This window comes from Conger conger, chromosome 17 (assembly GCF_963514075.1).
Source record: "Conger conger chromosome 17, fConCon1.1, whole genome shotgun sequence".
Classification (NCBI taxonomy): Eukaryota; Metazoa; Chordata; class Actinopteri; order Anguilliformes; family Congridae; genus Conger; species Conger conger.
This window is the reverse complement of record NC_083776.1, coordinates 22,456,029-22,471,413: the sequence shown is the minus strand read 5'-3', so window position 1 is coordinate 22,471,413 and position 15,385 is coordinate 22,456,029. Positions and strand designations below refer to the sequence as shown.

Sequence of the window (15,385 nt, the reverse complement as noted above, 5' to 3'; positions counted from 1 at the left end):
AACACGAAAAACAAACAGACAGTCCACCAGAGCAGCGGCAGCCAAAATGCGCCAGCGTTCGTTCTGTTGGCTTGTAGGTCAATGCACATGGCTTTACCAAGAGGCCTACACTGAAAGACACCATGACTAAATTAAAATTTCCATTCAATTGTGATGTGTATATGGATGTATACCTGTCAATACCAAATTTGGTCCATTCTACCTCCAAACTCGGTTAAGTGATGATGAATACACAGGGCAATTGCACTATTTGTACATTTATGATTGGGATTTTGAGTATCTCTCTCTTCTGTTCCCCAATACTGAATAAATACACACATTACTTATTTAATTGACCATTACTTAAAGGTACAATAAGTGATTTCCTCATTTCTGACTTCTAACGGTCAAGAGAGCAATTGCAGCTACAAACACCAGACAGGCAGACAGGGTGCTTTGAGTATCTCAGAAACTGCTGATCCCTGGGATTTTCACACACCCTAGTCTCTAGAATTTGCAAAGAATGGTGCAAAAAATAAATAAATCCAGTGAGCAGCAGTTCTGCAGACAGAAACACCTTGTTTATGAGAGACATCAGAGGAGAATGGCCGGACTGGTCAAAGCTGACAGGAAGGTAACAGTAACACAAATAGCCACACATTACAACCGTGGTATGCCGAACACAAAATGCATCAAAACTATCAGTGGATAGGCTACAGCAGTAGAAGTAAAAAAAAAAATAATAATAAAAAAAATACTTAATAAACTGCTCGGTGAGTGTATATACACACACACACACACACACGCACACACACACACACACACACACACAAACACATACATGCACACATACAAACATACTGAACACAAACACACACACAGCAATGTTTGTTATGTTATGTGCAGCACCATTTACAGCAAGATGATGAAATATTTCTGTAATAATTTTGTCACTTTGTCATCTGACCGCTATATATTGTTCAATTATCGGTATCAATTATCAATATTAGTCTCCACCATTAAAGGAGTGAAATATTAAAAAGAATAACAGTAGAATGCTTGCTTCTATAATGGTTAACTTACCAAATGCAGTTTGGAAGAAGGTGCCATTTACTGGATCAATAATTTTAGGCCAAAGTCTCTCCACTGACAAAATAAATACACAGAACAGAAAATAAAAAAATACATTAATGACAGCTTGCTTCCTAAATGGCTGAATTACTGTAAGAGCATTACTAACATCAGGTCAATTCACATGGCTTTACCAAGAGGCCTACACTGAAAGACACCATGACTAAATTAAAATTTCCATTCAATTGTGATGTTTATATGGATGTATACCTGTCATTACCAAATTTGGTCCATTCTACCTCCAAACTCGGTTAAGTAATGATGAATACACAGGACAATTGCACTATTTGTACATTTATGATTGCAATTTTGAGTATCTCTCTCTTCTGTGCCCCAATACTGAATAAATACACACATTACTTATTTAATTGACCATTACTTAAAGGTACAATAAGTGATTTCCTCATTTCTGACTTCTAACAGTCAAGAGAGCAATTGCAGCTACAAACAGCAGACAGGCAGACTGGGTGCTTTGAGGATCTCAGAAACTGCTGATCCCTGGGATTTTCAGTCTCTAGAATTTGCAAAGAATGGTGCAAAAAATAAATAAATCCAGTGAGCAGCAGTTCTGCAGACAGAAACACCTTGTTTATGAGAGACATCAGAGGAGAATGGCCGGACTGGTCAAAGCTGACAGGAAGGTAACAGTAACACAAATAACCACACATTACAACCATGGTATGCCGAACACAAAATGCATCAAAACTATCAATGGATAGGCTACAGCAGTAGAAGAAAAAAAAAAAAAAAAACCTAATAAACTGCTCGGTGAGTGTATATACACACACGCACATGCGCACACACACACACAAACACACACATGCACACATACAAACATACTGTACACACGCATACTGCTCTCTCTCTCCCTCCCTCTCTCTCTCTCTCTCTCTCTCTCTCTCTCTCACACACACACACACACACACACACACACACACACAGTTCCGGGGACCATCCTTTCAGTAAAACTTTTTCTGGACTCAATGTCTGTTGAATCAAATCATGTCTGATGTTTTGCAAAATGATGAACTTCAGACAATGTAGCAAGTGAAAGAGACATGCCTTTATCTGGGAAAACATTGTGTATAAAATACACAACAAAATTCAGCTGACAAATTATTTGGAAATAGAATTCACCTGACGTTATGAAGAACTACTCTATATTATTCTACGTTCCCTAGATTTGTAGTGCAATCTGTGACTCTTGGATAAGGATTGAGAATAGCTCACACATAAATACACACGAGGGCAACCATGCATTCTTGATGATGATGCGGACATGTGGATTGTGGAATCTATCCCTAAAGCTGCAAGCACCTCCCCGTTTGCAGAATTACGCAATATAGCGACTGGGCCAGATTTGCACTTCCAAAGGAAATTTCAACAACGATTTGCTCAGACTCTTTGAGAACATACCGTCTCGCAACCACTGTCAGGAGTGTGGGTATAACGTTTTTACTTGGGATTTCATATATTGTCACAACAATATTATCGAGCACGTTTGTACTGCTTTTCTGTACTTCTGAAGTTTGTCGCTTCGAAATGTACTGACATGCGCAAGGCTTAAAATTCCTTTCAGAATGTTCTGGATATTTCCTCTGTTAGTTCCCGTCTGCTTTTTCTAAGGACAGTGGGCTCGTCGAAGAAATATTATCTTGTTTCTGAGTAGCTTCGGGCTTATGCCAACTCGAAAATCGAAAAAAAGTCTATTCCATCTGACTTCATATTTTGGTCAATATGAATATCGTAATGGAGTTTTATCTTTTACATGTTCACTAATTATCTACACACGTTGTACACTATAGACCGCACCAGGTATTTTTTATTTTGTATTTTACATACAGTATGTATGTTGTACTTTATTTGTACCCTGACAAATATTTTATTATATATAACTTAGTCAAAGTAAGATATTTTGTAGGTTTTCTCAAGTGAAAGTTTTTATGTTCATTGAAATGAGTCTATTGTTTAAATTGAGAAAACCTTTACAAAAAATTTAAAGAGTATGCATTCGTTAATCCTTAGTTTTTCGGCTTGCATGCTTTTATGGATTTTTGTGAATGTTCCCAAATATCCTTGTGAAGAACTGTGTACGGTTGTGTAGTGATGCACATTTTCATAAAATGTCATATGTCTTGATCAGAGTTTGAAGTGTACAGTAATTAATTGCAATATTGTGACCCCCTCCAATCCGCCATATGTGTGCAGTGTGCTGTATGCTGTTTGTGTACAATTAATGACTCGTAGCGAAGACATTTGTTTACTCTCTTCCAGGGTCATTTGTATGAATCACTGAATTACCTGTTATTGTTTCAGCAGTACTAGAGAACTTTTTTTTTTTTTTACTTTCACCCTAAGAAGCAAACAAGAAGAATAAATTCAACTGAAGTTTTACTTTTGGTCTCAAAACTAAACTAACAACAACTTACTACAGTTGCTGTAAACCAATATTTATTTATTTATTTTTACATTGTTTTCATGTTGGCTATTCTATCACCATAATCTATAAACACGCCCATGTTATAGAACCACTTTAAAATAAAACAATTCATAACTTTAATATGTATTAAATATATTTCAAACAAGCTAAACCACATAAAACAATAATAACTCTATGGGCCTGTTTTGCAGACACAGATTAAGCCTAGTCCTTGATTAAATTCTATTGTGAACAAAGCAAATTTAATACAAAACTGACTTTAGTCCAGGACTAATCGTTGTCCATTGGAACAGCCCTTTGAATAAAGTGAGCATACTCAGATTAAACCTATCCATCACAAAGAGAAACTGTGGCAGAAATATAATAGATTTTCGTCTTCAGAGCTGTAACATGATATTCTCTTATTTTGAACCGCAGTAGCCGGACTGGGCAGCACTAGAACTAATGTTTGCAGTTTCCTTTTTGTCTTTGAAAGCACAGAAACAAATCTGATGATTGCTGATTTATTATATTCTCTGGAGGAATGCACTGCTTCTGCTTTTCCTCAGAGATCAGGAAATAGTCGCTATTGTCACGTTCGACAGTCCATTGGGAAATTTCCTTTTGCAATTGCAATGCATGTCCCCACAGCATAACATATAGTTCTGTAGGTGGTAACTGAGGGATTTTGGTGTTGATACTTTTCATGTTTTCCTAGTTTAGGAGAAAGTGAGGTGCTTTTTCTACCAGTTAGCAGTAAAATCTGTTTGAATGCTAGACTGGGAAAAGGCACTGCTTGCAGTATACTGTGGGAGAGTTAAGCATGCCTGATCATTACTGCAGCATTTAACGGTTCAAACACTTCATTCCTGTAACCATGACTGTTTTTAGTGTTTGCGCATACTTTTATGTTGTCAAGGAAACCTTGTATTGAGTAAGCTTGCGCTCTGGGAAGAGGAGGCTAAAATTAAAATCAGAACTGTACACTTACAATTTTGGATTAGCAGCTTGGCTTCTGCAGATTGTTGATCCTCAAACTGTAGGTTCTCTGTGATTCCACTGGGTCCTAAGTCCTGATCCTGCTCTGGGATAGAAACCGGAGCTCTTTCCTGATCATTCTTAATGATGGAAAAAAGGGTTATAACATTTTTCACCAGCTATATTACAGTGGGAAAAACCTTGTCAGTTGGGCTGCTTCATGTATCCGAGTGCCTCTTTTACAATGCCGTGTGTCACTTTGTGTGATACTGTCAGTGGTGGGAGCCCATCATTTGTAACTATAATAACTTGTTATTTAGCTGATGCCTTATAGACTATAAACAACTTATAGACCATAAACTTAATTAGACTAAGCAGGGGACAATCCCCCCGGGAAATTCAGAAGTGAGTAATGGTGAATATTTCTTTGTGGTCACCTTCGGCCAGAAATATTTCTAACAGGAAATTTAGTGTGTCAGGCAATGGGAACATCTGTAGAGAAAAGTCATGGATCATATTAAGTTCCTATACAGTGTTTTACCCTGCTAATGGGCTAGCCAAAATGCTGTAGATATGCCTGTCAAGGTCTCCAACCATCACAACCAGCCCTGATGTATGACGAGATACATGAGGAAAAAACATCTCATTTTCACTCCGAGGTTAAACAGTCCAGCTCTGTCAGGCCTATAATCCTTTTATTAACCATGTGTTGTATTGCAAAGCAACATGTACTAGTACTAGCCTAGCTTCTCCTTAATCAGGTTGCCTTGTAACATTGCCGGGGGACATTGTCCTCCCTTTTTCTTTATTTTCTTCTCTCTCTTCTTCATTCTAATGTTGTTGTTGCCATTGGTGATTTTTCGAGCCACCACTGTGGGCTGTATGTTTGTATTTTTCATACCAGATATGTAATGTGATTTTATGTTGACATGTGTCCCTCAAAAATGCAATAGAACGGAACTGTTTTGTTAAAAAGTGAATGGTGTGTGTGCCCTTTGATGGGCTGGCGACCTGTCCAGGGTGTATTCCTGCCTTCACCCAATGTATGCTGGGATAGGCTCCAGCCCACCTGCGACCCTGCTCAGGATAAGCGGGTTAAGATAATGGATGGATGGATGTATGGATGGATTATCAAAGTGAACCATCGGCATCACAATTATAAGCACAACAACGTGGCAAGCGGCACTGTATCGTATAGGATAACCGATTGCATCATAACATCATCACAAACAGCAGTGCCAGTTTAACCTCCCTCTCCTCCCGTGGGTGTGCGGCCATCTGACTCACGTTTTATTGCTCTCTCTCCCACGCATTGCTAGTCCTGGCCTGCCCGCTCTCTGCAGATCAGTCCACGTCTGTGTAACTGCCCCATTAATTTCCTCTGACAGCTGTACAATAAACGTGGTGCAGTGTAGTGCATCTCTGGTCTTTGTCCCGGCTCGTGAAACTTCTGCAACTCGAGGTTTCCACTTGCCGTTCTCTTGTCAGTGCCTCTCCTGCTTCTTAGGATGATTCTTGTGCTGTTGCATTTCAGAAGTACGTTTGATGTGGCAAGTCAATTTATTTCATTTTGGGCATCCAGTGACGAACATAAATAAATGATGTAGGTAATATTGGAAACATTCCATGCGGTACCACAAATGTATTTGTTTATTTTTGGGGGATTTCTTGCGATCACTGTTGCAGGATCAAGCTGGTGCAAAGTCCCAGATAAGGTGAACATGACCTTGATCAGGCATGTTTGGCATGAGAGGAAAAAAAAAAAGTATTTGCCAACCTTCCTTTGAAAATGTGTAGATTGTGTCTGATACAGGTGGTGTTCCTGCTTTTCAGATATAGCAATGAGCCATGTTGCTGATCCTCCTGGCTTCTGCTGCCTGTTTCCATGGCGTCAGTGCTGGCTATGGTCAGAGGTCCACATTGGCCAGGCAACAGTTTACCAAGCCTCTCCAGGGTAAGCCAGCTAGTTTTGTTGCTCTCTAGTGACCACTCCTGGTCAGACCTTGTTATTCTCTGCATCTGTGGAAAATAGTGAGACTCGATGTCACCTGGATTGGAGGAGTTACATGTCTGCCATTTCCTCCTGACCGCATGATGGGTTGCATTGGGAGATCAGCAAGTTCCTTTGATTTTGGGTTGGGAAAATTGGGAATAAAATCGAGGATAATATTTTTAAATGTTGTTAAACAACTTAACCTTAACCAAAATAAGCTTTTGTATCAGACCACCCAATTTTTACGTGAGCAAAAGTATTGGAACATGTGACTGACAGGTGTTTCTTGTTGCCTGTTAGATTGATTGGTTAAACAATAAATAGTTCTGAATGTCTACTCTTAGTTTTAGCCTTGGGTTTTTGCCTGTGAAGACTGCATTTGTGTTAAACAAGATAAACTGACATGAAGACCAGAGAGCTGTCTTTGGGAGAAAAGCATTCCATTTTGAAGCTTCGAAAATAGGGGAAATGAATTGGGAGAAGAAACTGCTGGTGTACTGAGCAACAGACATCAAACAGGTTGACCAAGGAAAACAACAGCAGTTGATGACAGAAACATTGTGAGAGCTGTGAAGAAAAACCACAAAACATCAGTCAGTGACATCACAAACAATCTCCACTGGGCAGGGGTGAAGCTATCTCAACCAACTGTTTGAAGAAGACTTATAGAGTGCAGCAATATAGAGGCTATACGACAAGATGCAAACCAATCACCTGTAGTAAGAATTGGAAGGCGAGATTACAATTTACAAAGAAGTGCAGAGATGAGCCACAAAAGGACAGCACAGTGGAGGAAGTATCATGGGTTGGGCTTTCATAGCTGCTTCTGGAGTGGGCTCACTAATCTTTATTGATGATGTAACTCATGATGGCAGCAGCAGGATGAATACTCACAGAAGTCTACAAAAACATTCTATCTGTCAAATTGCAGGGAAACTAATTTGGAGGAACTTCATCATGCAGCAAGATAATGACCCAAAACACACTGCCAACACAACAAATTACTTCATTAGGGAGAAGAAGTGGAAGGTTTTAGATGGGCCAAGTCAATCACCAGGCCTTAATTCAAGTGAACATGCTTTTCACCTCCCCAAGAGGAGATTGAAGGGGGAAAAAAACCCCTCAAAACAACAGTTTGGTGAGGTCAATTGGTCTCCGGCTTCATGCAGTTATTGCAAGCAAGGGATATGCTACCAAATATTAAGTGTTAGTCACTTTCATTTACTTAAATATTCTCTGTTCCAATACTTCTGTTCACCTAAAAATTGGGTAGTCTAATACCAAAGGTGCCATGTATAAGTAGTTTAACACATCTAGGTGTAAATACCAGGAAATAAAAGCTGAAATTCTGAACTTGTCTCATGTTCATCTTTTTATCTCAACCCCAAATGTGTTCAGTTCAAAGAAATTGGCCTTGCTGTTACAATACGTTTGGAGGGGACTGCATATATATGTATATATGAAAAAAACCCCATAAATAACATGTTTGTGTATGTGTGTGTTTTTCTCTGCAGAGCACTGCAAAGACTATGAAACCCAGTTTGAGATAGTCTTCACCGTTCCAGGGGATGCTGCAGTGCTCAACTGCACACTGGCCAGTCCTGATGTTTTTGACCTCCACAGCACCCCGTACAATATCTCCTGGTATGACTGTAAAGCTGGGAGAGAGCTCTCTGAAGACCTGGGGCAGTTCCGGGTCAGGGGGACCATGCTGTGGTTTCTGAACAGTACACTGGAGGATGCAGGCCATTATCAGTGCATTCTGAGGTATGCAGTCTGTCTACGTGCAGGGGCTGTGTGTACTGCTTGAAGGAGACAAAACTGCTTACGAAACAGGCTTTAGTGCTAGTGTGTACCAAACCTTAGCCTTACCCTTAAGGTGATGCTACACAAGGGATTTTTTTGGGGAACACTTGCTTTAAATAATTAGACTGTAATGTGTTTTCTGGGCATATGAATTTGTATTACCACATGAGTTGTTTGTATGACCACTTATAAAATGTTATTATCAAATACAGCAGTGTAGGTTTTATAACTGTTTCTGACTGTGTATCATCAATTGCCCATTGCTGCAACTGTTGTCCAAAAAGCTGACTTTTGTAACATTACCTTTAGACTTGGACTTGTGCTTCTTACAGTAGTCTTCCCCTTAGTCTGAGTCATAGTTGTTCTTGTCTTCGTCTCCTTCATCTTCAGCATATTTTATTAGATTTTCCTGAATCTGTAATTGAAATGTTTACAGAAAATCCTCTTTTGATTTGCAGAACCCCTAATGGCTGCTTTAAACAGAAGTCAGTTCTGAGGGTGGATACAGTCAAAGCTGGGAGCTGTGGTCGACCAGATACATCCCAGCAGATGCTGACCACACAGACAAACAGTTTCCTTGTTTGCCCATTACTTGAGTACATAAGCCAAGCGGACAGTTACTCTATTCAGTGGTACAAGGTGAGCTGTCAAACTCAAAAGCATTCACATGAAAGCAAGGCCAGAGAACAATAGCACCTGGACTCTCACAGAGTACTGTCATGTTCAGTCACTCCCAGAAAGGAGAGCAAAACAATGTGTTAACCCTTTCAGTCCCAAGCCCAATATGAAGAAGCTCTACCAACATCCCAAGGGGTTTTGACTTTGGTCAAGAAAATAGAGAGAGTTGAGAGAATGTAGTAGGGTTTGAATAGGGGCTCAAGATAGTATAGCAGCCATTTTGATTGATTGAAAAGGTATAAGGTTGAGAGTGCTATATGGGATTTTAAGGTAGTTACGCTTGAGTGCCATATGTGATTTTAAGGTAGTTACGCTTGAGTGCCGTATTGCATTCTTGGGACTGCCTTTTGAGTGCTGTCAATATTTATTATGATCATATCCATCTCTCCTGTGTGTGAGCTATTGGATCTTCAAATTGTGATTCTTTGCCATATGCTGTGTGTTGTCAGATTGCTACCATACCATAATTAAAGCCTGAGAAAGCAGTGTAATATTTTAAACTTGAAAATCAAATTAAACACCAACCATTAACACAACTTCCTTTTCTGGATCCATGACAGAGCATTACATCTTTCTTGTAGGATTGTGAACGTATTCTGGAAGGAGACAAGTTCTCCCATGTGGGAGGACACAGACTTCTCATCCGGCACGCTGTTGTCAGTGATTCAGGACTCTACACTTGCAGAGTGACGTTCAATCTGACTGGGACAATAGGGTATGCTGCTGAGACCATCAAGTGCAGCATTAAGGGTAAAGCTGATTTAGCATAAACAGTTCTCTTTTTTTCATTGGGTGAGTTCATGAATAATTAATGAGTGAATGTTGCATGATGGGAGGGGTCTGTTTTTTGCAAAAACCATATTGCTGGTCTTTCCTCTATTATTCTTATTATTTTATTTTATTTTTTATTTTTTATTTTTTTGCGGTGCCTTTAGTGAGGATTTCTTGTGAGAAAATCTTGCCCAAAAACACAAACATGAAAACAATCTGAACTTATGAATTTTTTATCCCCCACTCATCCTTCAACACATGCTCATTAATTACTCAGGAACCTTCCAAAATCAACCTGCTAAAAATGCTCCTGTCCTGTTCACAAGCTCATGAATTGTTCTTCAACCTTCTAAACTTATCCTTTGGAGAAAAAAAATGCACTCAGTGATCACTTTATTAGGTAGAGCTGTACTCCAGTTTGCAAATATTTAATCTGTCAATCCCAATTGTGGCAGCAACTAAATGCATAAAAGCATGCAGACATGATCAAGAGGTTCAGCTGTTTTTCAGAACAAATGTCAGAATGGCGTAGAAATGTGATTTAAGTGACTTTGACTGTGGAATGATTGTTGATGCCAGACAGGGTGGTTTGAGTATCTCAGAAACTGCTCGTCTCCTGGGATTTTTACCCACAAGTCTCTTGTGTTTGCAGAAAATGGTGTGAAAAACAAAAAAACATCCAGTGAGCAGCAGTTCTGCGCGGAGAAACGCGTTGTTAATGAGAGAGGTCAGAGGAGAAGGGCCAGACTGGTCGAACCTAATAATAAAGTGCTCACTGAATATATAGCTGACAGTCAGTGGCAGCGGTAGGGGCTGATGAAGAATGATGTGGCTGAAACATTAACCATTCTCACGCCCAAATAAATAATACTGCTGTTTGTTTTCTTGGAGCATCAACCAAGTGGGCTAGTCTTTTCTTTTCTGATCCTCATATGTTCCTCATATCACATTTTTTGTGTGCATTTGTCTTCTCCATTACTCTAACCAAAATATTTAAATATTTATGATTTGTTGCCCTCTTTCTGAACTTCAGTTTTGTAATAAATGTTTGTTTTATTTTAATTTTGCAGAACAATGGAGCCTGCGACCCATTGTCTATCAGCCAGTAAATGAAATGGTCAAAGCAGAGTACGGTGAGTGAGTCAGTTTCCACTTTGTATGCACAATCACTTACACAATCAAGATTTTTGTCGATTTTGTTCTCCAGTATATTTTAGCTTACTGCAGCTTGCAACTCCTTTGTCATACATAATGATAATTAACACTTGCTTGAATTCTGAAGCCTTTGTTTATTTATTTAACCTCAAAATTATGAAAAGATTTATGCTGTCCTGAATCATACTTATGATATATTATGACAATTTCTTAGTACCACTTCAGGGATGCTGTTGAAACTTTTTAAATTTCATTGAGAGAAGGATGCATGCCTGCGTTTAGCTGTAAAGCTCCAGTCAGGGAATCTTGTGGTGTACTTGTGAGATGGTCCCTATCCAATAAACTCTGTATTGTTGAAATGTATTATTTATGTTCTTGTAATTATTTATCTAAAAACAAGGAGTAATACACAAAGTTTATTAAAATATTATTGTATGTTAATATTTATAATATGAATATATTCTGAACAATAACTGGGTGTTGTAAAACAATGTTTTTAGGTGTGCCCTTTTCTAATTTTGAGGACCCGACCCTCAAGGGGTCTCTGCCTCGTTTCAAAAATGTTTTGTTTCTGTAAAATGAAACTGGTACAAAACAATATTTTGTCCCAAAGGAGGAAATTTCAATAAAACCTGTCAGGTATTTGTGCCAAGCAAGGGAAATCTATCTGTGGATATCTACTGGGCGTCTGAGTCCGAATTCATTTCCACAAACCTTTCAGACCGGGTTCACCAGCTTCATTTAAGGTGGGCTCATTCCCATTGCCTACATTCAGAATATTTAATCTGCTCAAATCACAGCTGAGTGTGTTGAGTCTCAATGATAACTGAGACTGGGAAAATGACAATCATTGAATATTCTTTGAAATGTTATACAGTGAGTCTGTCAGTATTTAGAGAGTGACACACTTTTAAAGGGCTGTAATTCCTACCTGATTTACTCCACATGGAGGTATAGTAAATACCCTTTTACCCTAATCAAAGTGCAGGCTTTCATTTGAGGGTATGTCCAACCATATCGAGTGCAATGTGTAGCCCTTTAAAACTATGTCACTGTCCAAATACTTACGGACCTCACTGTTTTTATCTTCTAATTGTTTGTCCCTTATTAAAATGTTAACAGGAAACAAAAAGTGGATGATGGGGTGTTGCTGGAAGTGCTGCTTAATTTCACAAAAGTAAAGGAAGAGGATTTTAACCAGAATTACACGTGTATGGTCTTCAGCGAAAAAGGCGTTGTCACCAGTGACTTCATTTTGGAGCCATCCGGTGAGTGTTGGGTTTTGTTATTCATAATGTTTTCAAAAATGTCAAGAATGATAAACAACATTTATCTTCTTTTTGTTTATTTGGTTTTTGTTTTACAAAACAAATTATTACATTATTTTGTGACTTTCTTTGAATTTTTCCAACCACTTGTTAAAAATGCAGTTCGATGGCAGTGTGACGTTATTTGTGATCAGGTGGGTGCAAAGTGTACAAAACTAGTGTATTATCTATTATCTTAAATATGGCACCAGGCCATCTCATAGACGATGAGGGAGTTTTCTCTCCTCATGAGTTTTCTTTTTACCACAATTGCTTGCTTTCTTATGTTTCAGGCCTTGAAATGGAAATTAAAAGCAGTGGGCACCATTTAGAAGGTCATTCTTATTTAGAACCATGTTTCAAATGAATAATAAATGCTGCTAAAGTGATGGGATGTCGATTTTTGTTTCCATTTGAGTGTGCTATCCAAATTATTTCATGTTCATTTGTCAGTGTAATAATTGTGTTTTATACTCTGATTACAGATACAGTAGATGCAATTAGATCCCACTCCGGAAGGACTCCGACACAGTCTGGCCATTTATCAACCATGTGACCTCTGTGGAGTCTGCTGATTGGTTCCCAGATGAGATTATGTACAGCACTATTTACAGCAAGATGATGAAATATTTCTGTAATAATTTTGTCACTTTGTCATCTGACCACTATATATTGTTCAATTATCAGTATCAATTATCAATATTAGTCTCCACCATTAAAGGAGTGAAATATTAAAAAGAATAACAGTAGAATGCTTGCTTCTATAATGGTTAACTTACCAAATGCAGTTTGGAAGAAGGTGCCATTTACTGGATCAATAATTTTAGGCCGAAGTCTCTCCACTGACAAAATAAATACACAGAACAGATAATAAAAAAATACATTAATGACAGCTTGCTTCCTAAATGGCTGAATTACTGTAAGAGCATTACTACACACATTTACATTTACATTTTAGTCATTTGGCAGACGCTTTTAATCCAAAGCGACTTACAAGTGCATAGGTTCTACCATAAGTCAGAGCATCACATCCAGAAACTAGCAAAATACACAGGAAATGCTGTTCTAAACATAGTTGTCATCAGAAGTGAATTTATTTATTTATTTATTTATTTTTTTTGGGGGGGGTTAGACAAGGATAGGGATATCAGAAAGGAGGGGCAGGGGAAATCAGGAGGGAGGACTAAGGTAGAGTTTGAAAAGGTGGGTTTTGAGTCTGCGTCGAAATAGGGGGAGGGATTCTGCTGTTCTGACAGTGGTAGGCAGGTCATTCCACCACTGAGGAACCAGAACGGAAAACAGGCGTGAACGTGCAGCTCGACCGCCAGGTGCACGTAGAGAGGGAACCGTAAGGCGACCGCAGACCGGAGTGGTCTAGCTGGGGAGTAGGGAGTGATCAGGCATTGTATGTAAGGTGGGGCAGTCCCCTTAGCAGCCTGAAATGCCAACACTAGGGCCTTGAAACAGATGCGTGCGGCAATGGGAAGCCAGTGGAGGCCAATGAGAAGTGGGGTGACATGAGCCGACCTGGGCTGATTGGTGATCAGGCGGGCTGCAGCATTCTGGACCAGCTGGAGGGGCTTGATGGCACACGCTGGGAGACCGGCTAGGAGGGAGTTGCAGTAATCCAGGCGGGAAATGACGAGCACCTGGACTAGGAGCTGGGTGGCTTTCTCAGTCAGGAGATGACGGATACGGCGTATATTATACAGAAAGAACCTGCAGGTTCTGGCAGTGGAGGATACTTGTGGAGCCAGGGTGAGGCAGTTATCAAGAGTCACCCCAAGATTCTTTGCCGTACGGGAGGAGGAAACACAGTCAATGAGAGGTCGATTGACGGAGAGGACTTAGCAGGGATGTAGAGAAGCTCAGTTTTGGCAAGGTTGAGCTTCAGGTGATGGGAAGTCATCCACGCAGAGATATCAGCCAAGCAGGCAGAGATCCGTGTGGTGATTTGGGTGTCGGGGGGGAAGGAAATGAAGAGTTGGGTGTCATCAGCGTAGGAATGATAAGAAAAGCCATGGGAAGAGATAACAGAACCAAGAGACATGGTGTATAGCGAGAAGAGGAGAGGCCCAAGAACCGAGCCCTGCGGGACTCCAGTTTGTAGGGGTTGAGGGTCGGAGACTGCGCCCCTCCAAGTCACCTGGTAGGAGCGACCAGAGAGGTAGGAGGAAAACCAAGCCAGTGCAGAACCTGTGACACCCATCCCAGACAGCGATGAAAGCAGAATCTCATGGTTGACTGTATCGAAGGCGGCTGATAGGTCGAGGAAGATGAGGACAGAGGAGAGGGATTTTGCTTTAGCAGAGTGGAGTGCCTCAGTGACCGCGAGCAGGGCGGTTTCAGTGGAGTGGCCACTCTTGAAGCCAGACTGGTTGGGGTCATGGAGATTGTTGTGGAGAAGATAAGTGGACAGTTGGGAGCAGACTGCCCGTTTCAGGGTTTTAGCGAGAAAGGGAAGAAGAGAGACAGGCCGGTAGTTGTTCAGGGCAGAGGGGTCAAGAGTAGGTTTTTTGAGGAGGGGAGTGACTCTGGCCCTCTTCAGGGAAGAGGGCATGGTGCCGGAAGAGAGGGAGGTGTTGATTAGAGAGGAGAGAAAAGGGAGAATGTCCTCAGATATAGATTGTAGGAGGGGAGAGGGGATGGGGTCAAGAGGACAGGTGGTTGGGCGGTGGGAAGTAAGGAGTTTCAGTGTGTCAGCGTCAGAGAGGGGAGAAAAGGAGGTTAGGGAGTTGGGGAGGGTAGGAGGGTCAGCAGGGGTGGAGGGTTGGGAGAAGGAATTGCGAATAGCATCGACCTTCTTTTCAAAGAAGGAGACAAAGTCATCAGGTGTGAGTGATGAGGGGGGTGGGGGGGGAGGGGGGGCCAGAAGAGAGGAGAAAGTTGAAAACAGTTTGCGGGGATTAGAGGCGGCCGCGTTAATTTTCGAGTGAAAGAAGGAAGATTTAGCTAGAGAGACAGAGGAATGGAAAGATGATAAGAGGGCATGGAAGGAAGCCATATCACTGGGGAGACAGGACCTTTTCCATTTTCTCTCAGCCGCCCGCAGTTCGGTTCGGACAGCTCGTAGAGCATCAGAAAGCCAAGGACTGGGGGGGGAGGCCCGAGCTAGTTTGGTGGTGAGGGGACACAGAGAGTCAAAGGAAGATGAGAGGGAGGACATGA

At 40.6% G+C, this 15,385-nt stretch overlaps 1 protein-coding gene across 1 annotated transcript; it reads left to right on the top strand.

The window, feature by feature from the left end:
* Positions 1–2,448: 2,448 nt before the first annotated feature.
* LOC133116476 (interleukin-1 receptor type 2-like) lies at positions 2,449–13,109 on the top strand. Its single transcript, XM_061226083.1, has 9 exons — positions 2,449–2,550; positions 6,341–6,461; positions 8,015–8,267; positions 8,765–8,945; positions 9,566–9,734; positions 10,826–10,888; positions 11,524–11,656; positions 12,033–12,178; positions 12,703–13,109. Exons 2-9 carry the CDS (start codon positions 6,356–6,358, stop codon positions 12,771–12,773), a joined length of 1,122 nt encoding a protein of 373 aa, XP_061082067.1. The 5' UTR covers positions 2,449–2,550; positions 6,341–6,355; the 3' UTR covers positions 12,774–13,109.
* Positions 13,110–15,385: the final 2,276 nt, after the last annotated feature.